We start from the raw sequence: 27313 nt of genomic DNA on the forward strand, positions 1-27313 counted from the left end.
TCTCGGGTGACGTTCTGTGGTCCTCATGTGTGAAGGGGCCAGGGAAGTCCCGCCGGCGCTCTCGGGTGATGTTCTCCGGGTCCAAGAATGCGGGGGCCGAAGAAGTCAGGACGGCTCCTGCCGGCAGCGGACTTTTATGCATTGGTACTGGAAGGGGGCGGGCAGTGGGCGGGATAAGGGCGCGATAGGGGCGTTCCGTAGGTGCGGCCAGGTAAGTCTCGGTCTCTTCGGATTGACGTCACCTGGCGCATGCTCGGTTGATCTGCATCTTCCCCTGCACAGGCTGCATTTTCCCCGGCGTGGGTAAGCTGGTGATGAAGAACCCGGAAACAACAGGTACTGCTCCATCTTGTTCACCTTCCTCCATTTTGTCCCTTCTCCCTCACCCAAACAGTCCAACCTCTTATTGATTATAAGAATTTAGGGCGCCGTGGTCTGTCTGGCTGCTTCCTGCTGTTAAGGGGCATAGTTAGGGTCTGAGGTTGGCAGTTGGGTGTAGGGATGCAGGAGCATTTGGTTGAAGGTGACTCGGGTGATCTCTTGGACCCTGGCTCGGAGAAATTTTATTAGAATGGGAGCAAGACATAACATAAGACAGAGGATTAGTATGGGAATTAGGAATGGAAGCATCTGCTTAACAGCTTCTGTATTTTTTGTTCATGAGATTTTACAGCTGAGGTTAAATTTTGTAGGGCCTGTACACCCTTAGGGAGTTGTACTTGCTGAACGTATATTCTCTTTACCTGGATGGTTGCGGTGGGATATGAGGAAGAAGTTGATGCATATAGTTCACCTTTAACTCCCTGGGCCCACCGAGGGTCCCAGGGATCATTAATAATAAGACTATATGTTCGTGGCGAAGGGCTTTGAAACATATTTTTATGTTGGGATTGTGCAAAGAAGTCATACAAAGGATGGATTTTGCAGTAATTGTATGGACACCCGAGGTTGGTTTCTTGCCAGTAGTTCTTACAATTATATTCTGTTTGGTCATATAAGAAACATATGGCCGGGAGGCCTCCAGTGATGGAATTTAGGGAAAAGTTTAGGGAGAGGGCAGATTGACAGCCCTGAGGGGGATATTCTGCAGTGCCCTGCATGACTGAGTGTACCTGGTTGTCTGTAGACCAGGTTTCAGTTATAGAAAATTTCCATACAAAGTTAGGATTAGTAGGAGTAACTAGGGGGATTAGAGTGAACGCTAATAATGGTGGCAAAAGTGTAGAGAGTAAGTTCAACATTGCTGAAATCACAAAGGGCACCCTGCCAAGCTAGGTCTTCTGTGAGAGTAGAAAGTCGGAAGACCCACTGATTGGGGGATGGGTCGGGGAGGAGGGTATCTATGGGGTTTGTGAGGGAAAAGTCAGTTAAGATGAAGAATAGTGAGGAAATGGGAAAATTTGAGGAGGGTGTTGATCCTTCAGTAGAACCTGGTCACCTGGAGAAAGGGAAGGGGAGGGTGTCTGGATTTTCTTATGTAGGTGGGGGAAGTGACCTTTCGGCGTGTTCTCTAAGTAATTGTCTTAAGAGAGAGAGATAGGGCAAGTAGGGTGCCAACGGTGTGGGAAGAACAGGAAGTTCTTGTAATGCAAGAGGGCGACCGTAAACTAGTTCAAATGGGCTAAGGCCTGTAGGGCTTCTAGGTGTCGCCCGTAGTCTGGTAAGGGCAACGGGAAGTAGGGTTACCCACGATTGACGTGTCTCTATGGAGAGTTTGCTTAAGATGTCTCGTCCTAAGAGGGAGGTGGGACATGAGGGCATGATGAGGAAAGAGTGGGCAAAACATGCATAGTCCAGGCAACAGTTTAACATTGAGTTCTGGCGAGGGTTAGATGGCTTACTGTCTACTTCTACTACTGAAATAGTGTAGAGTTGGCTAGGTCCACTATAGGATGGCAAAACTGAGTAGGTAGCCTCCATAACGAGGAGAAAGGAAATTGGCTTACCTGCTACCTGTAGCGTTACCCTGGGCTCGGCAAGGGTGACCAGGGTCTCCGAGTGTGGGCACCATCAATCGTCGTCAAGGTGTAGGAGCTGGAAGGAGCCTTCTGACCTTTGAGGAGAGGCACCACGTTGAGGCGCCGCACCCATCCTGATGATGGGGCAATCAGACTTCCAGTGTCCTTCCTGTTGGCAGGTTGGGCACGGCGTGGTAGGCAGGCGAGGATTTGGACAGTGTTTTGCCTAATGCCTGGTTGTGCCACACTTAAAGCATGGACGAGATGGAGTGGCCGGCTTGGCCTGGGGACACTGGTTTGCCTAGCGTTCTGGGTCTCCACATTTATAGCAAGAGCCCTTAGGAGACTTGCCCTGTGTCTTCCCTGCCGGCAGAGTGGGCAATGCTGGTTGGAGGGCAGCCACTAAAGCTTGCGCCTGAAGCGCAGCCCTTCTTTTCTCCTTGTCTAGCTCTGTGGCCTCAGCTGCTGCTTCTCTGGAGTTAAAAACTTTGAAGGCTAATTTTTACTAGGTCCTGTATGGGAGTCTGAGGCCCATCTTCAAACTTTTTAGCTTTTTTTGAATATCTGAGGCTGACTAGGAAATAAAATAGGAGGCTAGGACAGCTGCCCCAGCTGGGGAAGTGGGGTCTAGCTGGGTAAATTGGGCCAGTGCCTCTGTAAGGCGATTTAGGAAGGAAGCCGGGTTCTCATCTGGGTGTTGGATAATTTCCCTTAATTTATCAAAATTTACTGCTTTGTTAGAGGCTGCCTGCATACCGGCCAAGAGACATTGAATCATAATGTCCCTCCTACGGTGGCCAGGCTGTTGTGGTTGGTAGTCCTAATCTGGTTCTATGGACGGGACAGCCATCTCTCCTAACAGGACGGTGGCGTCAGTTAAATGCCATTGATCTGCATGTTGCCTGGCGGCTGCGAGAATGCGCCCTTTTTCCTCTTGGTTAAGGGAGGAGGACAAAATGACCTGTAAGTCATGCCAGGTTAGATCATATGCCTGACAAAGGTACCTAAGTTTTTTGGAATGTTGCGTGGGGTTGGCTGAGAAATCGCCAAGTCGTTGTTCAATTTTGGAGAGATCAGCCAAGGAAAAAGGGACATGGACTCTAGCCCTTCGGCTCCGGCGACCTCTGGGGGGGGGCCAGTAGATTGGTAGGGGAGGCAGGGTTAGCTTGGTTAGTGGAAGGCTGATTTGTAAGGTTTGGTATAGGAGTCTTTGAACGGGTGTGGGCTGCAATGGGAGAGGTGAGAGGAGTGGCTGCTGAGGGAGGAGTGGCTGCTGAGGGAGGAGTGTCGAGAGGGGCGGTGGGAAGTGCATAGGGAGGGGTAAGGGGAGTGGCTGGGGGGGGTGTCAGGAGGGGCAGTGGGAGGTCCGTGGGAGTGGGTTGGAAGGTCGGGAGGGAGGTCGCCCGCCGTCGGCCCCATCTGAAATGGAGGTGGAGTCCTCCTCAGTTGTTGAGGTGGGGGCTAAGGGCCGAGTTTTTGCTAACAAGACCTGGGCCATTGAACATTGGGTGCACAGGTCCAGGCGAGAGCGCAAGTCCTAAAAGCCTTGGACATAATTGATTTGTGACCACTTTCCTAGCCTTTGGCAGAAATTAGACAAATCAAGTAAAATATTATAGTCAAGGGTTCCTTCTGGTGGCCATTGAGACTGATTATCTAACTTGTATTGCGGCCATGCCACCGTGGAGAGGAAAATTAGTCGCTTTCGTTTAAGATCTTGTTCTAATTGTAAAGTTTTGAGATTGGCCAGAAGACACCTTAACGGGGTGTCTCTAGGTATTTTGGATTGGGGATTTCCCATTGCCTCTCTCTCGCGGAAGGCGGAAACCGAACTCTATCTGGCTACAAAGCATCCTTTGGAGCCACTAGAGACCGGATGGCTCCTGGAGCCGGAATGGAGATTACCTCCAGGCGGACGTCTCCGTCCTGGACGGGTCTCACGCAGACTGGAATGGAGTTCCTTTGGGCAGACGTCTCTACCTTTGGGAACTCTCCTGTGGGTCACCTGGTGACCAAAAGCCTTGGGCCTGCGCAGGACTTCTGGCCAAGGAGTATGAGAGGGAGGCAAGAGGTATTCACCCATAGGAGGCTTGGAGGTGTGGAAAGTAGCGTCTGGGTCCTGGTCCGTCCGTGGCGGGGAAGGAGGAGGAGGCTCCCCGGACCTTGGGGGGGCCTGAGGAGGGGTCTCCTCCCGGGTCTTGGCACCACCTGTCTTAATTTAATTTAATGTAACTTAATTTAGGAGAGCTAAGTAATTAAACATGAGGCCAAAGTACATAAGAAAGTGGCAATCTTGGCCGGGCGCGGTGGCTCACGCCTGTAATCCCAGCACTTTGGGAGGCTGAGGTGGGCGGATCATGAGGTCAGGAGATCGAAACCATCCTAACACGGTGAAACCCCGTCTCTCCTAAAAATACAACTATTAGCTGGGCGAGGTGGCGGGCGCCTGTAGTCCCATCTACTCGGGAGGCTGAGGCAGGAGAATGGCGTGAACCCGGGAGGCAGAGCTTGCAGTGAGCTGAGATCCAGCCACTGCACTCCAGCATGGGTGACAGAGCGAGACTCCGTCTCAAAAAAAAAAAAAAGCCGGCACGGTGGCTCAAGCCTGTAATTCCAGCACTTTGGGAGGCCGAGACGGGTGGATCACGAGGTCAGGAGATCGAGACCATCTTGGCTAACACGGTGATACCCTGTCTCTACTAAAAAAAAAAAAAAAAAAAAAGGAGTGGCAGTCTTTTATTGCAAATATGCACACGCTCTCAGGTGAGGTTCTCTGGTCCTCTGGTGTGGGGGGTGGCCAGGGAAGTCGCTAGGGCAGTCGCTACGGCGCTCTCGGGTGATGTTCTCCGGTCCAAGAATGCGGGGGCGAAGAAGTCAGGCCGGCTCCTGCCGCAGCGGACTTTTATGCATTGGTACTGGAAGGGGGAGGGCAGTGGGCGGGATAAGGGCGTGTTGGGGGGCGTTCCGTAGGTGCGGCCAGGTAAGTCTCGGTCTCTTCGGATTGACGTCACCTGGCGCATGCTCGGTTGATCTGCATCTTCCCCGGCGGGCCTGCATTTTCCCGCGCGCGGGTAAGCTGGTGATGAAGAACCCGGAAACAACAGGTACTGCTCCATCTTGTTTACCTTCCTCCATTTTGTCCCTTCTCCCTCACCCAAACACAAACAAACATTACCACATTTGTATATGTGTGTGTGTGTGTGCGCGCGCGAGTGTGATGTTTCCTTTAGCCACATTCTCTACAGAAATCATTCGGAAATGCCTCCATCTTCCTGAACTCTCCTCATTATTTAAGTTGTCGCATCCATTTGTTTTGCTTCACAAAAGTTTAACTTTTGCAAGACATTTTAGTTTCCTAAGATTTTGGAATTTCTTCAACTTTGCTGAGTAAGTTTGGATTTCAAAAGAAAACAAAAAGCAAAACAAACAAACACAGAATGAAAATAGAGTGGCCATTTATTACTAACTAAAAACGTTTTTCCCCTCCATGTAGAAATTGCCCATCTGGGTATCATTTACAGAAACACTTTCTAGTCCCCAAATATTTATTAATGAAATATTTTTATCTCCAAACATGCCTTCTAAATATTTACTTCTTAGCAATGCTTTTGCAAAGTTCTGTTTATAAATTGCTAGGAGAAAGTGGTGAGAGCCCCTCTTACTTCGCAGGACTAGGGTAACATGGGTGAAATGTTGTTTGGTTGTTGGCTTTGCTACAGAATAATAGATTCGGTTCTGTTGTGTTTTGTGTGGTTTCAATGTTTAAAACACTTATCCAAGAATAGATGCATATGAATTTTCTGCAAGAGAGGATCTAGCTGTAATAGACCCAAACAGATGTGTGAAACTTGAGAATGAGGAGTGGGATGCCTATTGTTAGTTCACAGCAAGTGAAGGCCTATGGACGCATTGAATGGCTGACTCACAAGGCACCAAGGCACATACAAACACACATATAGGATGACCTCTTGAGTTCTTCTTCCCTTTTCCAGAACTTTTCCCTTTTCTTTTTTTTTTTTTTTGAGACAGAGTCTCGCTCTGTCGCCCAGGCTGGAGTGCAGTGGGGCGATCTCCACTCACTGCAAGCTCCGCCTCCTGGGTTCACGCCATTCTCCTGCCTCAGCCTCCTGTGTAGCTGGGACTACAGGCGCCCGCCACAGCGCCCCGCTGATTTTTGTATTTTTAGTAGAGACAGGGTTTCACCATGTTAGCCAGGATGGTCTCGATCTCCTGACCTCGTGATCCGCCCATCTCGGCCTCCCACAGTGCTGCGATTACAGGCGTGAGCCACCGCGCCCAGCCAACTTTTCCCTTTTCTACAGCCTCTGTGCTACAGTACAGCCACAAGTGTCCTGAAATTTACAGGACCATCTTGAATTTAAATATTTAGGCAGTTTTTAACTGCATGTAGCAAATTAATCCCAGTTTTTGGCTAGGAAAACGTGATCTAACACAACTGAGTGCTTTATAGCACTTTACTTGGTAAGAAAGAATGGGTTTTCTCAACAAATCTCCTAGGAGAAGGGGACTTAAGTTTTGGGTATGTCGTCAGCTTGCAAAATAAATGCCAACATCTTTTTTGGGGGTGGGTGGAGTTGTGTTACTTAAAACGATGGGGTTATTTTATTGTACAGTTTGTGTCAGCTCTACTCAGTTGAGTGTTGCAATGCATGGTATTTTCTACATGGTTGGTGTAGTACTCCAAGTAATTTGTTATTGGCAAAATGTGAAGCACCAAGGTTGGTGAATAATTTACATTAAAACAATTTGAGCTGTTATGTCCTCGATGGACTCCTTGCTCACTTGCATTTGTTTGGTTTTATTAGATGAGGGAGAAGGGTTAAAGCAACAGCCAGTAGCCAGGGGCTTTTTTCTTCTGTGCCCAGGCAACCCTCTTGGGACTGTATCACACCTGTACACATCATCTGGTCATGTGTGACTCAGGGGAGCTCCTGCATGATGTCACTTGTTTTCTAAAAACACTTCTAGCTCTTTCCTTTCTCTATAAAGTGAAAGAGGCAGTTCTGGGAAAGGCACTTGAGGTCTGATTGGAAATGGAAACCTCTAAGCAGAGATAAAGGAAGTAGCTTATTAAAATATTTGTATTTGTATAATAGTTTCAATGTACTTTATAAAACTAAATTATTTAGTGCTGATAGAGAAAGTAATGAGAAGATAATGTGAAATGAGCTCACAACCTAATGGTCTTTATATTTAGACTTGTGTCTCTGTGTGTTCCCAGCAAAATGGGCTGCCCAATTCTATTTTCTTAGGTCAGTATTGCCCTGCGCCTGCATGCTCATCTATGGTGAGTAGTCCCAGCGAAGCACAGGAAATGTCTCCCAAAAAACTAAAAAGAAAACCTAGAACTTAGTTTTTATTGTTGCAATACACATGTTGGATAATCTATATGCCCTTTGTGCAGTGTTGGTTAAAAATAAACAGGCCAGGTGCAGTGAATCACACCTGTAATCAAAGCACTCTGGGAGGCTGAGGCAGGCAGATCACAAGGTCAAGAGATCGAGACCATACTGGCCAACATGGTGAAACCCAATCTCTACTAAAAACACAAAAAAATTAGCCAGGCATGGTGGTGTGCACCTGTAGTCCCAGCTACTTGGGAGGCTGAGGCAGGAGAATGGCCTAAACCCGGGAGGTGGAGTTTGCAGTGAGCTGAGATCCGGCCACTGCACTCCAGCCTGGGCAACAGAGCGAGACTCTGTCTCAAAATAAATAAATAAATAAAAAATAAAATAAAATAAATAAACCCAACACTGGGTCCAAGTAAACATAAATGTAATAATTTATTAAGCTATTAATAACAAGTGATGTCACCAAGATTTAGCAAAACGGACCACCTTACAGATTGGTCCTAATTACTCATATGCTGGAAAATATGTTTTCAAGATGTCTGTGGGAGTTTGTCTAAAATTCAGTATCCTTTAAATAGCAATTTTGTCTTTAACACTTACCTAGCAACTATTCCTGAACTGCTCTGTGGTATGCACCCACTTATTACTGGTAACTGTTCCTGAGAATTTTAATTATTCAAGTTTTGCTATGTGTGTTTGTCATCTTTTCAATTGTAGGGACTATGCCTTTTCCTATCTGGAACCCTCTGTTGTGCCCAAAACGGTGTCTATACAGCGTAGGTTTCCAGCACATTGTAATTCAGTTTCCTGCTCTTCTCTCAGAAAGAAAGGATAGCTTTTAAGATCACATGTTTGTAGAATTCTTGGAGGTTCAAGAATTCTGTGGCCAATGCCATCTGATGTTGATTCCCTTTTCCCACCTCCTTGGCCAGCCTCTCCTTTCAGCCCTGCAGAAGCAAGAGGTCCCATGATCGCTGTTGGCCTGGGCACGTAAGAGGCAGCGGTCGCCACATGTGACAGGAAATCTGCCTTCCTGAGACTTCTGGCATCAGGGCTGTCTGGCTCCTGGGCATACACAACCATGACCTTCTTCTTCTGAGAGCCCATTTCAGGATGGAAGGGAGCCCTCATAACCTCCCCATTGCCTGTCTGTCCTGGGCTCACCAAAGACTGAGTTTCCTTGCCTGTCCTGATTGAAGTCCTTCCAAATCAGCTTGCTCTATGGCTGCAGCATGCAGAAAGTGTCCACGGCTGGTTTCCTTTGACTATCCAGCACTGGAATCTCCACCCTATATTTGCAGAATATCCCATTTCATGAGTATTTTTGGGAGAACAAGCCCACCTCCCACTACAGAAGCTGAACCCCGACAAATGGGGTGGCGGCTTTCGGCCACCTGAACCCCTGCCTGTTTTCTCTTCCCCTTGGAGCCAGTACTTGGGGCTGTGATGAAGGCTTCTCCAACCAACCAGATGAACCAGGCTGTGCTTTGAGTTGAGATGCAGAAGGATCATCTGGATACTCATCCCAGGCAGTGAGGGTGGCGCTCTTGAGGGTATTCAGGGTCCTAGGCTCCGTGGCGGTGGCAGGCCCATCCTATCAGGAAGATTCTGGCTGTCGGTTGCAGGTCTGCCCACCAACTGCTCCTCTCCAGCTCTCCCAGAGCTTCCCAGTGCTCTTCTGTAAATGGCTTTTCTGCTTAAATCAGCAGGACTGTAGGGAAAGGCAGATTAACACCAGGAAGGTCTTTTGTGCCAGAATGACTCTTGAAATCAGGCACGGAGCTCCTGAGCACGTTCCTCAGCAGGTCCAGCACAGTCTTGGGAGGCCTTGCAGATGCCTACTGCAGATGCCTCAGACCTGAGCTGTGTGGTTTCTCTTTTCTTTGTTTTAATCCTCCAATGATAAAGTCATACAGATGAACACATTTGCTACAGAAATGGAAGGCACATCAGGAGACCCAGTACTCACGATTCCTCATACTTTGCTTCTTAAGATAGGCCAAATATAAAACTAAGTATATTGGAGTCTCGCTGTTCCAGTAACAGGCTTTATAATGTGGGATTATGTTCAGAAGCAATTTTTAAATTTGGGTCCTTCTGGGATTTCCAAGTATCTGCCCTCTAAACGGACCCAGATGAATACTGCTGATGCCTGCACCCATCCTGAGTGAGCTCTGAAGCAGGCTAAGTTGCACTTCCATTTTCTAAATATTTAACATCCCTTGAATGTGTTTGATATGCAATCTGAATGCATACTCCTTTGAGTTTCCCCATAAAATGCATTGTCAAAATGACGGGCTATTCACTTGACTGTGTATAGGGGATTTGAAATCAAATGTCATAGTCCAATTATAAGGGATCTCAGAACAAGTCATGTATGGCTGGAAGTTGTACATCACCATAGAAACTGGAAGCTTCTGGCTCACAGAAAGTAAAATGATTAGGATCCTATTATTTTGGAATCCTGAACATGCAATGTGCTTAAGGAATCTATCTGTCTATCTATTTATCTATCTATCTATCTATCTATCTATCTGTCTATCTATCTATTGTCCTCTATATATGTAAGGAGGTGTAAATTTTATTAGCTTATGACTAGTACCAAAATTATTCTTAGGAAGGGATCTGTCTTTGTTTAAGAAAATACTGTGGCTGGGCACGGTGGCTCACGCCTGTAATCCCAGCTCTTTGGGAGGCAGAGGCAGGCAGATCACCTGAGGTCAGGAGTTCAAGACCAGTCTGACCAACATGGAGAAACCCTGTTTCTACTAAAAAATGCAAAATTAGCCAGGCATGTTGCCACTACATGCCTGTAATCCCAGCTACTCGGGAGCCTGAGGCAGGAGAATCACTTGAACCCTGGAGGTGGAGGTTGCGGTGAGCTGAGATTGCCCCGTTGCACTCCAGCCTGGGCAACAAGAGTGAAACTCCGTCTTGGAAAAAGAAAAAGAAAAAGAAAATACAGTGACAAACTCTTTGATGAAAATCTAAAACCCTAAGGGTGTTGAATAGTAAGACACAAAAAGAGCTGATCTGCCTTATTGTAAAGAAATCTACAGGATGGGCCCAAAAGCTCCTTCAGCTGTTAAACAACTTCAGCAAAGTTTCAGGATACAAAATCAATGTGCAAAAGTCACTAGCATGTCTATGCATCAACAACAGCCAAGCTGAGAGCCAAATCAGGAAGGCAGTGCCATTCACAATTGCCACAAAAAGAAGAAAATACCTAAGAATACAGTTAACCAGGGAGGAGAAGGATCTCTACAATGAAAGTTACAAAACACTGCTCAGAGAAATCAGAGAAGACACAAATGGAAAAATATCCCATGCTCATGGATAGAAAGAATCAATATCATTAAAATGGCCATATTGTCTCAGACAATTTACAGATTCAATGCTATTCCTATCAAACTAACATTCTTCACAGAACTAGAAATAACTATTTTAAAATCCATATGGAGCCAAAAAAAGAGCCTGAATAGCCAAGGCAATCCTAAGGAGAAAGAACAAACCTAGAGGCATCACATTACCTGACTTCAAAGTATACTACAGGGCTACAGTAACCAAAGCAGCATGGTACTGGTACAAAAACAAACACATAGGCCGGGCGCGGTGGCTCAAGCCTGTAATCCCAGCACTTTGGGAGGCCGAGACGGGCGGATCACGAGGTCAGGAGATCGAGACCATCCTGGCTAATATGGCGAAACCCTGTCTCTACTGAAAAATACAAAAAAAAAAACTAGCCGGGCGACGAGGCAGGCGCCTGTAGTCCCAGCTACTCGGGAGGCTGAGGCAGGAGAATGGCGTAAACCCGGGAGGTGGAGCTTGCAGTGAGCTGAGATCCGGCCACTGCACTCCAGCCTGGGTGGCAGAGCGAGACTCCTTCTCAAAAAAAAAAAAAAAAAAAAAAAAAAAAAACAAAAACAAAAACAAACACATAGACCAATGGAGCAGAATAGAGAGCCTGGGAATAAGGCTGCACACCTACGATCATCTGATCTTTGACAAAAACAAGCAATGGGGAAAGACTATTCAATAAATGGTGCTGGGATAACTGGCTAGCAATATGCAGAAGATTGGCGCTGGACCTTTTTCTTACATGATATACAAAAATTAACTCCAGATGGATTAAAGACTTAAATGTAAATCCTAAAACTATAAAAACCCTGGAAGACAACCTAGGCAATACCATCCTAGACAGAGAAATGGGCAAAGATCTCATGACAAAGACACCAAAAGCAATCATGACAAAAGCAAAAACTGACAAATAGGATCTAATTAAGAGCTTCTAGGCCGGGCGCGGTGGCTCAAGCCTGTAATCCCAGCACTTTGGGAGGCCGAGACGGGCGGATCACGAGGTCAGCAGATCGAGACCATCCTGGCTAACATGGTGAAACCCTGTCTCTACTAAAAAATACAAAAAACTAGCCGGGCGAGGTGGCGGCTGCCTGTAGTCCCAGCTACTTGGGAGGCTGAGGCAGGAGAATGGCTTAAACCCGGGAGGCGGAACTTGCAGTGAGCTGAGATCCGGCCACTGCACTCTAGCCTGGGCGACAGAGCGAGACTCCGTCTCAAAAAAAAAAAGAGCTTCTAGACAGCAAAAGACACTATCAATAGAGTAAATAGACAACCTACAGAATGGGAGAAAATATTTGCAAACTATATATCTGACACAAAGGTCTAATATCCAGCATCTATAAGGAACTTAAAATTATAAGAGAAAAACAAATAACCCCATTAAAAAGTGGGCAAAGGACATGAACAAACACTTTTCATAAGAAGACATAGACGCGGCCAACAAGCATATGGAAAAAACGCTCAATAACACTGATCTTTGGAGAAATGCAACTCAAAACCGCAATGAGATATCATCTCACACCAGTCAGAATGGCTAGTACTAAAAAGTCAAATACCAGGTATTGGTGAGGTTGCAGAGAAGAGGAAACACTTATACACTGTTGGTGGGAGTGTAAATTAATTCAACCATTGTGAAAAGCAGTATGGTGATTCCTCAAAGAGCTAAAAGTACTATTCGGCCCAGTGATCCCATTACTGGGTATATACCCAGAGGAATATAAACATTCCGCCGTTACGACACATGCACACAAATGTTCATTGCAGCAGTACTCACAATAGCAAAGACATAGAATCAACCTAAATGCCCAACAATGACAGACTGGATAAAGACAATGTAGTACATATATGCCATGGAAATCTATGCAACCATAAAAAAGAATGAGATTATGCTTTTTGTGGGAACATAGATGGAGCTTGGAGGCCATTATCCTTAGTAAACTAATGTGGGAACAGAAAACCAAATACTGCATGTTCTCACTCATAAGTGGTAACTAAATGATGAAAACTAATGAACACAAAGAAGGAAACAACAGACACCAAAGTCTACCTGAGGGTGGAGGGTGGGAGGAGGGCAAGGAGCAAGAAAGATAACTATTGGGTATTGGGGTTAATACCTGGGTGATGAAACATTCTGTACAACAAACCCCAGCGACATTTACTTGCCTAGGTAACAAACCTTCACATGTACACCGGAACCTAAAATGAATGTTAAAAATAAAAAAAGGAAAATGGATGAAAGGAATAAGGGAAGATGAAGGATGTAGAGCAATCTAGCTACAGTCTGAGTTGTTGGGATAGAAAAAACTGTTAAGAACCAGAATCTTGCTGTTATATTTTTAAAATTATTTTTAAATTGTAAAATATAGCATGCATACAGAAAATAGCATAAGGCATGAATGCATGTTTTAACTAATAATTATGAAACCAACAATCTTGTCCAAGATTGAGAATGAGAATGGTCTGGGACTCCAGCTGTGTCCTTTCTGGATCACAGCTCCAACCGCCTTTCCAACACACCCACTACCCTCATTTTGTGATGAATTTGTTTCCTCATTTTGACTTTTACATCCTCCAAAATATAGCTTAGTATCTTCTAGAAAAATTTACATGTAACATAATGCTTAGATCCTATGTGTTCGGTTTGATGAGTTCGGACACATGTAAAACCCCAAGACCAAAATCAAGATGTAAAATATTTCAGTCACCGCAGAAGGTCTCCTCCTGTTCCCTCCTGGTCAATCCTCCACCAGTTTGAGGTCACCATGACTCCGATGTCTGTAAGTGGATTCGATGTCAGTTCTCTAAATGCATGTAAATGAATCATACCACATGTACCCTTTGTGTCTGGATTCAACACATTTCTCAGATTTATCCATGTTGTTGTATGAATCGGTAGTTTGTCTTTCTTTATTGCTATGTAGCGTTCATCATATGAATGCATTACAGCTCTTTTTTTCCCCCAGTTCTCTTGGTAATAGATATTTGAGTTGTTTTCTGTTTTGGCTATTATGAATAAAAGTACTATAAACAGGCCGAGCGTGGGTGCCTCACTCTTGTAATCCCAGCACTTTGGGAGGCCAAGGAGGGCAGATTGCCTGAGCTTAGGAGTTTGAGACCAGCCTAGGCAACATGGCGAAACCCCATCTCTACTAAAATGACAAAAAAGTGGCCAGGCATGGTGGTGTGTGCCTGTAATCCCAGCTACTCAAGAGGCTGAGGCATGAGAATAGCTTGAACTTGGGAGGCAGAGGTTGCAGTGAGTCGAGATTGCACCACTGCACTCCAGCCTGGGCAACAGAACTAGACTCTGTCTCAAAAAAAAAAAAAAAAGTACTCTAAACAGTCTTGTATATGTCTTTTTTGGAATATATGCTTTCATTTATCTTGGTTAAATATCTAGGAGTAGAATTGTGGGGGCATAAGGTAGATATATGCTTGACTTTGTAAGAAATCGCTGAACAGTTTTCCAAAGAGATTATGTCATTTTACAACCCTACCCGTGCTCTACTTCCTCTCCAAGATTTGGTATTATCAGGCTTTTGAATTTTTAGGTATTTCATGTGGAGTGGCATTTTATGGTGGTTTTAATTCATATTTTTCTGGTGAATAATGATAATAAACAACTTTTCATAAATTTTGAATCTATTCATATATTTTCTTTGGTGAGTAGTCTATTCAGATATTTTTCCCATTAAAAATAGGGTGTCTTATTTTATTACTGATTTGTAAGACTTTATCTTCCAATACAAATCTCTAGTCAGAAATGTTTAGTAATTATTTTCTTTTATTCTGCAGTTTCCCTTTTAATTTTCTTAAAAGTATCTTTTTCTCAGAGCAGAAAGTTTTAATGTTGATGGAGGCTAGTTTATTAATATTTTCTTTTACGGTTTATATGTTTTGTGGTCCAGGGTGCATGTGGCCTGAGTTGAGGTCCACTTTCCCCCACAAATCAATACACAGTTGTTCAAGTACCATTTGTTGAAAAGACTGTCTTTCCCCCATTGGGTTATCCCAGCACCTTTGTTGAAAACCAATTCACTCTATATGTATTGGTCTATATCTGGGCACTCAATTCCATTCCATTTATCCATATGTCTAACCTTATGCCAATGCCACACCGTTGATGAGTATAGCTGTTGAAATCAGTTAGTGTTTTCCTCCACCGTGTTCCTCTTTTTCAGTATCATTCTAGGCCCTTTGCATTTTCAAATAAACTGTAGAATCAGCTTGTAAATTTCTATAGCAATGCCGGTTAGAATTTTGATTGGGATTGCACTGAGTCTATAGAGTAATTTGGGAAAAATTGACATTTTACCAATATCAAATTACCCAGTCCATTAACTTTATATATTTATTTAAGTCTTCTTTAATCGCTCTCATTTTGTCATTTTATAGATTTTAAATTTTGTAATTTTCAACATAGAGATCTTACAGTTTGTTAAATTTATCCCACATATTTCACGGGGTTTTTTTGTTTTTTTGTTTTTTTATGTTTTTGATGCTGTAATGGTGTTGTTTTAGTTTAAAACTTTATTTTTTCACAGTTAGGGGTGGTGATGCATGCCTATAGTCCCAGCTACTCAGAAGGCTGAGGTAGAAGAATAGCTTGAGCCTGGAAGGTGGAGGTTGATTTTTTCACAGTTAGGGGTGGTGATGCATGCCTATAGTCCCAGCTACTCAGAAGGCTGAGGTAGAAGAATAGCTTGAGCCTGGAAGGTGGAGGTTGCAGTGAGCCAAGATCAAGTCACTGCACTCCAGGCTGAGTGACACAGTGAAACCCTGTCTTTAAAAAAAAGAGAAAAAAAATTTTTTAAAAAATTTATGGCCGGGCGCAGTGGCTCAAGCCTGTAATCCCAGCACTTTGGGAGGCCGAGGCGGGCGGATCACGAGGTCAGGAGATCGAGACCATCCTGGCTAACACGGTGAAACCCCGTCTCTACTAAAAATACAAAAAACTAGCCGGGCGCGGTGGCGGGCGCCTGTAGTCCCAGCTACTGGGAGGCTGAGGCGGGAGAATGGCGGGAACCCGGGAGGCGGAGCTTGCAGTGAGCTGAGATCCGGCCACTGCACTCCAGCCTGGGCGACACAGCGAGACTCCGTCTCAAAAAAAAAAAAAAAAAAAAAAAAATTTATTTTCCAGTTATTTACTGGCATATAGAAATATAATTTATTTTCATATAGTGGTATTTTATCCAATGATCTTGCTAAATTCACTTAGTCATTCTAGTAACTTTGTTATTTGATTCTTTGGAATTTGTCCATGCATGATCTGCAAACAAAAGTTTAACTTCTTCCTTTCCAAGCCATACATTTTTATTTTCTTTTTTAAATTATTTCATTGGCTAGAAATTCTAGTACATATTGAACAGAAGTGACAGAAGTGAAAGTTCTTGCCTCAATCCTACTGTGTAAGGGGAAAAGATCCAGTCTTTCATGGTAATTATACTAGATGTATTTTTTTCATAGATGCTGTTTTTCAGCTTGGAGAGGGACTCTTCTATTCCTAATTTGAGAGATGGTTTTAAAAAATTATGAATGTTGTTAAATGCTTTTTGCATCTATTCAAACTGTCATGTGGTTGTGCTCCTTTATTCTGTTAATGGTACATTACATTGATTGATTTTAAAATGTTAATCCAACCTTGCGCTTTTTGGATAAGCCCAACCATTGGGTTTTCTTATGTCGTTTTCTGATTATTTATCCCTTTATTTGATTTGCTTAAAAAAATTGTCTATGTTCATGAAGGATATATGTCTATAGTTTCCATTTCTTGTAATATATTTGTCCGGTTTTGGTAATACAGGCCTCATAAAATAAGTTGGAGAATGTTACCTTTTTTTCTATTTTCCAGCAGTGTGTAGAATTGATATCACCTCTTTCTTAAAGCTGTGCTAGCAGTCACCAATTAATATGGTTTTGCTGTGTCCCCACCCAAATCTCATCTTGAATTGTAGCTCTCATAATTTCCACACGTTGTGGGAGGGACCCAGTGGGAGATAACTGAAACACGGGGTCAGTTTCCTCCATACTGTTCTCGTGGTAGTGAGTAAGTCTCACGAGATCTGACGGTTTTATCTGGGAAAACCCCTTTCACTTGATTATCAGTCTTTTTTTCCCGCTGTCATGTAAGACATGTCTTTTGCCTTCCACCATAATTGTGAGACCTCCCTGCCATGTGGAACTGTGAGTTCATTAACCCCTTTTAATGTATACATCACCCGGTCTTGGGTATGTCTTTATCAACAGCGTGAAAATGAACTAATACTCCAATGAAGCCATCTATATCTGAGTTAGTCACTCCAGGTGCAGACAAAGGCTGGGCACTGAACCTCCTGGTTCTCCTGAGACTCAGTCCTTTCCCAGGGAGCCTCAGACCTGTTGACCACCGCAGTGTGACTCGGGCCACTCCAAGCGTGAGGCTCTTTACAATGGGGTGGAGCTGAGCTCTGTGACAAGGAGCCTAATTTCTGTTTGGATTGTGGCCTGTGCAAGGGGACTCCGCAGCTGCTGGGATGTCTCAAAGGAATCACCACCCACCCAGACCGTGGGCAAGAGGAAGCAAGCCTGGCAGCCAGTGCCGGGAGAGCCGCTGAGAATCCAATGTAAAGATGTCCATTTCCCACCCCTTCATGCAGAAAAGAATCTTAGGGCAAGGAAAGAAAAATGTGCGAAGACTGCAGAGTTTTACTTGGGGATGCAAACATGGAGTTTCAGCTTGAATCTAGGCATCATGTGTCCACTGGACACTTAGTTGCAAATCACCATGGGAAACTATAATCTGAGCATGGTCTCCAGGAGGCTTCCCTGGGGAACCCCAGCCATGACTGGGAATGAAGTGGGTGGGAGGAAGCCTTGGCAGCTGATGTAGCAAATGGTGGTCAAAACAAAATGAAAAATTCTGTGAAAGATCCTTACTGTGCTCATAATTTTGCTTCCAGGGTGGTGTTTCCATAGACCATTTACCTTGTATAGCTCTTGAACAGTTCAAGATCAACCTGGGCAACATAGCAAGACCACATCTCTGAAAAAAAAAAAAAAATAGTCAAGCATTGCGGCGTGTGCCTGTAGTCCTAGCTACTCAGGAGGCTGAGGTGGAAGGATCGCTTGAGCTTAGGAGTTCGAGGCTGCAGTGAGCTATGATGGTGCCACTGAACTCCAGCCTGGGTGACAGAGAGATGCTGTCTGAAAAAAAAACGAACAAAGTACTTTTTAAATGTTTATTTTTGTTGGAGGGGAGAGTGTACAACTAGTTTTTTTTATATACATACTGAAATAAATACTGTAGTCAAGCAAATTAACATATCCATCATCCCTCCTAGTTACCCATTTATTGTGTGTGTGTGGGTGATGAGAGCACGCAAAGTAAATATCCAGTATACAACGTAATATTATAACTGTAGTGCTTATGCTATACCTTAGCTCTCCAGACGAATGGATTCTACCTATCTGTACCTTCAAACCTTCAACCTGCATCTCCTCATTTCCTTCTCTCTTCCTCCTACCTGATTTATCCTCTATGTATTCTCCTTTAAAAAAGTTTACGTGTAAGTGAGATCATGCAGTATTTTTCTTTCCCTGATTTATTTCACTTAGCATAATGTCTGCCAGGTTCATCCATATTGCCAAAAATAGAAGAGTCTTCTTTTTAAGGGCTGAGTAATACTCTATTGCACAGTCAGCTGTCACTTAACAAAGGGAATATGTTCTGAGAAATGCATCCTTAGGCAGTTTTGTTGTGAGAGCATCATAGGGTGTCCTTACCCAAACCTAGATGGCATAGCCTGGTATATGCCTAGGATAGACACCTGTGCAGCATGTGACTGTACTCAATACTGTAGGCAATTGTGACACAATTGTACATATTTATGCATCTAAACATAGAAAAGGTACAATAAAAATACTGTATTATAATCTTAAGGGACCTCCACTGGATATGTAATTTGTTGTTGACCCAAACATTGTTATGCAGTGCATCACTGAATAACAATTTCATGGCCAGGCACGGTGGCTCACTCCTGTAATCCCAGCATTTTAGGAGGCTGAAGCGGGTGGATCACGAGGTCAGGAGTTCGAGACCAGCCTGATCAACATGGTGAAACCCTGCCTCTATTAAAAATACAAAAAAAATAGCTGGGTGTGGTGGTGTATGCTTGTAATCCCAGCTACTCGGGAGGCTAAGGCAGGAGAATCAGTGGAATCTGGGAGGCAGAGGTTGCAGTGAGCTGAGATAGCACCACTGCACTCCAGCCTGGGTGACAGAGACTCCGTCTCAAAACAAACAAACAAACAAAACAAAAAACAAAAAAACAATTTCTTGATCCATTCATCTGTTGATGACACTTACGTGGTTTCCACGTCTTGGCTATTGTGAATAATGCTGCAATGCACATGGGGGTGCAGACATCTCTACACATACTGATTTCATTTCCTTTGGGTTACTATCAAACAAAGGATTGCTGGGTACAAAGTGCTTTTTGTTTGTCGTGGAATAATAATGAACATGTGCCAGAAAGCTAATGTTTGCCCTTCAACATATTTTGGAGTCAACGAAGATAATTTTAAGTATGATGTCTGCAATAAAGCACCAAAACAGCATCAAAAGAAGTGGGAAAATGTTGCTGAAGGGGACTGTCTTCAAAGTCAAGGCCAGACTTCCCCTGGCTACAGTTGTAGATTCACATCAAAAATAACTTGGAAAGAGAATTCCGGATCTTACGGCCATCGACATGGAAATATGCACTCTGCCAGACACTGAAATGAGCCTTATCTGCTGGTTAGCATTCCTTTAGTTAAAGACTTCTTTACGGAAACCTTAGCACCCATGAACAGGAAGCAGGTCACAAAATATGCAGGTTCTAGGACCAGGATTTTAATGGCCTTAGGGGCAATTGAAACTTACGACAGTGAACTTTCCAAGATAAAGTGATTTTTCCTAACAGTGAATCTGCTGCAAGTGTGACTTTCCTTAAAGAGCTGTTTCAAAATGTGTTTCATGTTGATTCATGAAGCAAAGTGAGAGGAATAAAAAAAAATCGAATCATCTTATTTGAGCCATAAATATGCGAATGATTGGACATTTTTCTCCTGGAGAAAAAAGGGAGATAGCAAATGATGACGCCAAGATAGAATTATATGTAAAGGTCCAGGCACTTTACTCTGTTTGGGACTGGTTTACATACCTCCCACAGCTGAGCGCTTGCCTGGCTTTCTGAGCACTGTGGCCCTGGCAGTGAGGGGACCAGGTGGCTGCTGTGCCCCTTGCTATCAGGGACCCACTGTGGTGACTGCTTAGTCCTTTGTGTGGCTCCAGGGCAGGACCTGGCAGTGCCCTGCCTCACACGCCCTCCCTACCTCACACTCATGCCTCATATTTCTTGTCTCTTGCCTCTGGGCCTCCCTGTGGTCACCTAGTGGTGACACGTAGGTCCTACCAGTAACGTGCATCCCCAGTCCCAAAATTCTGGGGCATCAAGGCTCTCGTGAGTGAGCTTTGATCAACGGAGGAGGGAAGCTGGAGCATCGTTCTTCTGCATTCCACTCTCGGGGAGGATGGTTGGACTTGCAGATACTTCTTTAAGTCTCTCTAAAGCTGTCTGTGAGACAGCAATCAACTTGTTCTGAAGCTGTGGGCCGCTGGTGATGGCTCTTTCACCCACTCCCCTCCTTGCCCAGTTAAACCTAGGCCTATAAATACTCAATAAAGATTTGCACATGAATAACTTTTTTAAAAAAGATATTTATTTATTTATTTTTCTTCAATTTTTATTTTAAGTTCAGGGTACATGTGCAGAATGTGCATATTTGTTACACAGGAAAACGTGGGCCATGGTGGTTTGCTGCACAGGTCAACCCATCACCTAAGTATTAAGCCCAGCATCCATTTAGCTATTCTTCCTGCTGCTCTCCCGTCCCTGAAACTGCCCCACCTCTGACAGGCCCCAGTGTGTGTGGTTCCCCACATGTGTCCATGTTCTCATCGTTCAGCTCCCACTTATAAGTGAGAACGTGTGGTGTTTGGTTTTCTGTCCCTGCATTCATTTGCTAAGGATAACGGCTTCCAGCTCCATTCATGTTCCTGCAAAGGACATGATCTTGTTCCTTTTTATAGCTGCATAGTATTCCATGGTGTATATGTACCACCTTTTCTTTATCCAGTCTATCATTGATGGGCATTTGGTTTGATTCCATGCCTTGCTATTGTGGATAGTGCTGCAACGAACATATGTGTGCATATATCTTTATAATAGAATGATTTATATTCCTTTGAATATATACCCAGTAATGGGATTGCTGGGTCAAATGATATTTCTGATTCCTTGAGGAATCACCACACTGTCTTCCATAATGGTTGAACTAATTTACTCTCCCACCAACAGTGTAAAAGCGTTCATTTTTTCCCCATTATATAACCTCACTAGCATCTGTTGTTTTTTGACTTTTTAATACTAGTCATTCTGACTGGTGTGAGGTGGTATCTCCCTGTGGTTTTGTTTGCACTTCTCTAAAGATCAGTGATGTTGAGCTTTTTTTCATGTTTCTTGGCCACATGGTATGTCTTCTTTTGAGAAGTGTCTGTTCATGTCCTTTGCTTTTTCACCCACTCCCCTTCTTGCTCAGTTAAATCTAGGCCTATAAATACTCAACAAAGATTTGCAAATGAATAACTTTTTAAAATTTCATAGACATTTAGAACATTTCACTGCAGTACAGAAATATATATATATCTGAATATATGTTTATATACTCATATATACATATGTATAAATTCAAAACTGATGGACTTTAGCTTGTCAATTTAGTGATCTCTCCTTTTTTTTCAAATTAAAATTTGCAAGAACTGCCACATTTGTTGACCATTTTGATTGACTAATGATAATTCTGGGACAGGAATGGTTGTTCTTTCTACTGTAGGAAAATTTCATTAAAATCTCTCTGGGTTTGCGAGGCCAAGATGGGTGGATCACAAGGTCAGGAGATCAAGACTATCCTGGCCAACATGGTGAAATCCCACCTCTACTAAAAATACAAATTAGCTGGGCATGGAGCCACATGCCACTAATCCCAGCTACTTGGGAGGCTGAGGCAGGAGAATCATTTAAACCTGGGAGGCAGAGGTTGCAGTGAGCCGAGATCACACTCCAGCCTGGTGACAGAGCTAGACTCCATCTCAAAAAAAAAAAAAAAAAAAAATCTCTGGAGACTACATTGTACCTGATCTCAGTTGCCACCAGGCCAGCGCTTGTGGGCACTGCCTGTGCAGTCCCCAAGCCATGCCTCTCCTCCTTACGTTCCCTTCATAAGTGATCAAAGTCCCACTAAAGTTCCTGGCAATCCTCAGCTGCTGGAGTAGCTGTCCCTCAAAGAGGGACAAGACTGGAATCTAGCTGTTGAGGAGTGCCCTGCACTCATGTATAGACATGGGTAAACAGACATTTTTGCTCTTTATTTAGGAAACTATTTTAACTCCATTTTTGATGTTTTGGATTCATCCTTTAGGATAAGACAGGATGTTACATTTGTATTAGATTGTAAGCCACACATTCAAAGATAAATCTAGTTGGATTTGATGGTATGGAACCACAGGAATCAGGGCTATGATAATTCACCTTCATTCCCCCAGAGGGGTAACAGAGTCAGAGAGGGGCGCAGACTTGCCCACGGCTGCCTGCACGGCCACTGCCAGCACTGGGACGGGAGCCCAGTCTTCAATCAGCAGTTCAGTTCTTTCGTCACAAAGGCTGCCTCTTTTGACTTTGTTTATGTTCTAGGACACATACATAGTGCCTTGCATCTTTTCAATGGATTGAATGCTCTGTTGTGTTAAAAGAGAATATTTAAAAGAGAGTTTAATCATAATTCTCACACTGATATAAAATGAACACATGTCAAGGATTTTCTTTAATTCATTAATGAATAAGGGAAGCAGTAAGATCTCACAACTTGCTCCAAGGAGAATTCAAAGTACCACAGGCATAAAGGCAGAAAAGAGATGCAGAAATGATTCTCCAGCTGGGTGTGCTGGCTCACGCCTGTAATCTCAGCACTTTGGGAGGCCAAGGTGGGAGGATCACTTGAGGCCAGGAGTTTGAGACCAGCCTGGCCAATACGGTGAAATCCCGTCTCTTCTAAAAATATAAAAATTAGCCAAGCATGGTGGCACATGCCTGGAGTTCCAGCTACTTGAAAGGCTGAGGCAGGAGAATTGCTTGGTTAGAAGTCAAAGGTTGCAGTGAGCCGAGATCATGTCACTGCACTCCAGCCTGGGCGACAGAGTGAGACTCTGTCTCAAAAAAAGAAAAAAAAAAAGATGATTCTCCAAATGCAGTTCACCCTTGAACAACATGGGTTTAAACTGCACATATCCACTTATACATACATCTTTTTCTGGTAAACATGTTAGGAAAAATTTTTGGAGATTTTTGATAATTTGGAAAACTTACAGATGAATGGCATAGCCTAGAAATAGAGAAAAAATTAAGAAAAGTTAGGTATGCCATGAATACATAAAGTATATGTAGATACTAGTCTATTATATCATTTGTGACCATAAAGTGTACTCAAATCCTTTACAGAAAGTTAAAATTTATCAAAACATACACACACAAACATAGATTGTATATGGCACCATTCACAGTTGAGAACAATGTGAACAAACGTGATGACGCAGCATTAAGACATAACTGCATGAAATTAACTGCAACCCTTGCTATACCACTGTGATAGGTTTGTAGCCACCTCCTGTTGCTACTGAGGTGAGCTCAAGTGTTGCCAGTATCTGCTTAAAATGCCATGTGACACTTAATCTCCCTGTGAGCAGTTCGTCTCTGCAGTAAATTGCACATCACAGTAAAAAGTGATCTCTCGTGGTGCTAGTGGAGTTTACACTGTGGTGAGTGCAATACCATAAACCTTGAATAACACCATGGGACCCATATGAAGGGCCACTAGGAATGCTGGAAGTGTTCCCAAGAAGCAGAGATAAGTCATGACTTTGCAAGAAGAAGTTCAATTGCTCAATATGTACCATAGATTGAGGTCTGCAGCTGCAACTCTGCCTGCCATTTCAGACAGCTGATTTACCTTGTAAACAGACAAAGTAAGCTTATGGTATCAATATACACAGTACAGCACTGTAAATGTATTTTCTCTTCCATACAATTTTCTTAATATGACTTTTCGTTTCTCCAGCTTACCTTATTGGAAGAATCCAGCATACAATACATGTAAAATATAAAATATGTGTTAATCAATTGCTTATGCTCTTGGTAAGGCTTCCAGTCAACTAGTAGTTAAGCTTTAGGGGAGTCAAAAGTTATACATGGATTTTTCAGCTGTGGAGGGTGTCGGCGTCCCTAACCCCAGGTTGTTCAATAATCAACTGTAGATGGAAAATGGGTCACTAATCAATTGCATTCCACCAGATACAACAAATTTGCATCTATCTGGGCAAAACTAATTTGTATTCATTTTCTAATTAAAGAGTTGTAAAACAACTCAGAGATTGTTAATGGACATCCCCAGAAAGAACGCACAGTAATCCTTTGTTTTCTATTTTGACGAATTTAAAAGCCTTACAGCTTTTTCTAACAGGAACTGTTAGCCATGATTTAAGAAATGAGAATCTGAAGTAAGAGTTTTTTTTTTTTTTCCTTTGTTTCAAGTTTTAATCAAAGCTTTTATATAAGATTACTTTATTCCTGCATCTTCTCAATAGTTTCTTCCTTGTATTTGCCCTTTTCCTTTCCTACTTGGCGAGACTTGGCTTTCCGTTCAAGGATCTTTTTGCGGTCTTTGTCCAGTTTTAGCCTAGTGATAACTACCTTGCTGGGGTGAATGCCTACGTGGACAGTTGTGCCATTAGCCTTTTCCCGCTGCACCCGTTCAATGTAGATAACGTATTTCTTCCTGTAAACCTGGACTACTTTGCCAATTTGCTGACCTTTATAGTGTCCTCGTACAACCTGAACTTCATCATCCTTTCGGATGGGCATAGATCGCACGTTGTACTTCTGTCCCAGCTCTTTGGAAAGAGGGGAAGACATAATCTTCCTGCGAATGTGGGAAGGTGCATTGAAATGTCTTTTGCGATTCTTGCTTCGGTCGGAAGTCACAAAGGGATTAAATTTCATTTTGGCCGCTCCCGCTTCGGTGATGGCCGGAAAAGGGAAAAGCTGAAGTAAGAGTTTTTAAACAAAAATCTCCTTGTGGTTATATTCTCTTGCTATATGTGCTTATTCACATGTCTGCTAGAAATCTGATTTCAAAAGCCATCCAGTTTGGAGAGAAATCCAATATTTAATGTCACATCTTTACCCCAGTTTTTATAATAGTGGCTTTTACAATCATGTTGGGTCGAATTAAATGATTTTATAGCCTGGGTGGAATGCCTTTATATTAATCATAATTTTCTTTTTCTTTTTTTTCTTTTCTTTTTTCTTTTTTTTCAGAGGGAGTCTCGCTCTGTCGCCCCGGTTGGTGTGCAGTCGTGTGATCTTGGCTCACTGCAACCTCTGCCTCCTGGGTTCATGCAATTCTCCTTTCTTAGTCTCCTGAGTAGCTGGGATTACAGGCGTGCACCACCACGCCTGTATTTTCAGTAGACATGGTGTTTCACCATGTTAGTCAGGCTGGTTTTGATCTCCTGGCCTCGTGATCTGCCCGCCTCGGCCTCCCAAAGTGCTAGGATTACAGGTGTAAGCCACTGCACCTGGCCTTAGTCATAATTTTCGATGTCAGTTCTCATCTCAAATGTAGCCCAGCCTTAGAGGCCCTCTTCTTCCTTTAGGTGGGGCCACAAGGACATTTATTTCTCCCGGAGTTTCCTTCTTGGACAAACGCTTCAACCAGCCCAACCCCGAGAGGCTTGGCAAGGTTTCCCCTTTGCAACTAGCCCAACTCTGATGAGGTGGTTCATTAGAAATAAGTCTCCTCTTGTTTCTGAGCCTTTGAGCAGGTACAAGTAATTCTGCCTAGACCTTGGCCTTTGTTCTTGTTTCCATTCCTGCGATGGGCCCAGTGACCCTGTCTCACTGGGGCTTGGTGTCTCCATCCCCCGGACCCAAATCGAACAAATTTCTGTGCTGTCCTCCCTCCGCCCAGACCAGTGTTAACTTCCTGCCTGATGTCTGACCATTTCCGTCCCACATCAGTGCCCCCTGCACCATCTGGCCTTAGAATTCCGGAGCCATGTCTGGGTGTTTTTGTGCATCCCTTGAACGTGGTGGTTCCCACTGGACTCAGTATCTCTGTAAGTTCCCCCAGCATCTGCCTTGCCCCAGTGCAGAGTCTAGTGCCAAAGCCAAGTCCTCTCTCCAGCCCAACCGGCCCTTCCTGCCAGAAGCCTGAGGCTGGGAGTGAGTCATGGGATAATGTGTAAGACCAGTTAGCATTTCAATCACAAATGTATTGTGCTTCAGACAGCATCATAAAAACCAAGTGGTTGGCTGGGCGCATTGTCTCACGCCTGTAATCCCAGCACTTTGGGAGGCCGAGGCAGGTGCATCACTTGTGGTCAGGAGTTCAAGACCAGCCCGGCCAATATGGTGAAACCCCATCTCTACTAAAAATACAAAAATTAACTGGGGGTGGTGGCACGTGCCTGTAATTCCAGCTACTAGGGAGGCCGAGATCGCGCCACTGCACTCCAGCGTGGGTGATAGAGCCAGACTTGGTCAAAACAAACAAACAAACAAACAAAAACAACCCAAGTAGTCTAGGTGAACACAATAATTAACACTAAACAGACACTTGGCAAGCGCCGACTATGTCCCAGCACGCTTAGGCTTGTTATCTTTAACCCTTAGAACATAGATGTGTTGGGTATAGTGTGAGTTTAGACTAACTGTTTAAGTACAGCCGTGCATGAGCACCAGCAGGGTGACCCAAGGTGAAGCAGCATCTCCTGCTTGTTTTCAAATAACATTTTAATAAAATGTATAACATTAAAATGATTGATTTATCCAGGTGTATTGGTGGTCTGGCTATGTATACTGTATCAACTTTTTTCATGAAAATGCTATGATCATTCTAGTCCAGTGGCAGAAAGCACAGCGCAAAATGGCAACAACGATATTAGTAACGAAACCTTGGGATGGGTTGTTAGAGAAGAGCAAGAAAGAGATGAAAGCTGGCTTTCCTAAGGCCTTGGAGTCTGCATGTCTTAGAATGGCCAAAGGACCCTGACACTCTCTCTGTGAAACTCACAGGAGGCAGAGGAAAATGATCTTGACAGGAGTTAGGTGTCCCCTGAGGGATATTAGAATCAGGTCTCTCCAGGGGCTGCTATTCCAGACTCAAGAAGGGTACACATTTGCACTCTTCCTGGTGCTTTTAGATAGTGCTCATTTAGCAAAATCAGATACATTTTCAGATGCAGAAATTATGCTTTGGAGACAACTCTTCAAGGCAGCAGGTGGTTAACACCTTGGGTGAGCTCATCTAGGAAGCAGATGGTTATTGATGGGTGAGAGGCCCAGGAGAGTAGCAGAGTAGCAAAGAATCCACTGGATTGATGGAGAATAGTCTCTTTATTTAAAAAAAAAAAAAAATGGAGCATTGCAATTATTTCAGTTTAGTTAAATCTAGGATGAAATTAGTGCCATTTACTTTAGCGTAGTATTCCGATGA

The 27313-nt window shown here is 43.8% G+C and overlaps 1 protein-coding gene across 1 annotated transcript; it reads right to left on the bottom strand.

Annotated features, from left to right (window-relative positions):
* Positions 1-24336: 24336 nt before the first annotated feature.
* LOC117094353 (60S ribosomal protein L26-like) lies at positions 24337-24854 on the bottom strand. The gene has a single exon (XM_033229811.1). The coding sequence runs from the start codon at positions 24814-24816 to the stop codon at positions 24379-24381; it is 438 nt and encodes a 145-aa protein (XP_033085702.1). The 5' UTR covers positions 24817-24854; the 3' UTR covers positions 24337-24378.
* Positions 24855-27313: the final 2459 nt, after the last annotated feature.

The sequence above is a fragment of the Trachypithecus francoisi genome, unplaced genomic scaffold (assembly GCF_009764315.1).
Source record: "Trachypithecus francoisi isolate TF-2019V2 unplaced genomic scaffold, Tfra_2.0 Lachesis_group13, whole genome shotgun sequence".
Classification (NCBI taxonomy): Eukaryota; Metazoa; Chordata; class Mammalia; order Primates; family Cercopithecidae; genus Trachypithecus; species Trachypithecus francoisi.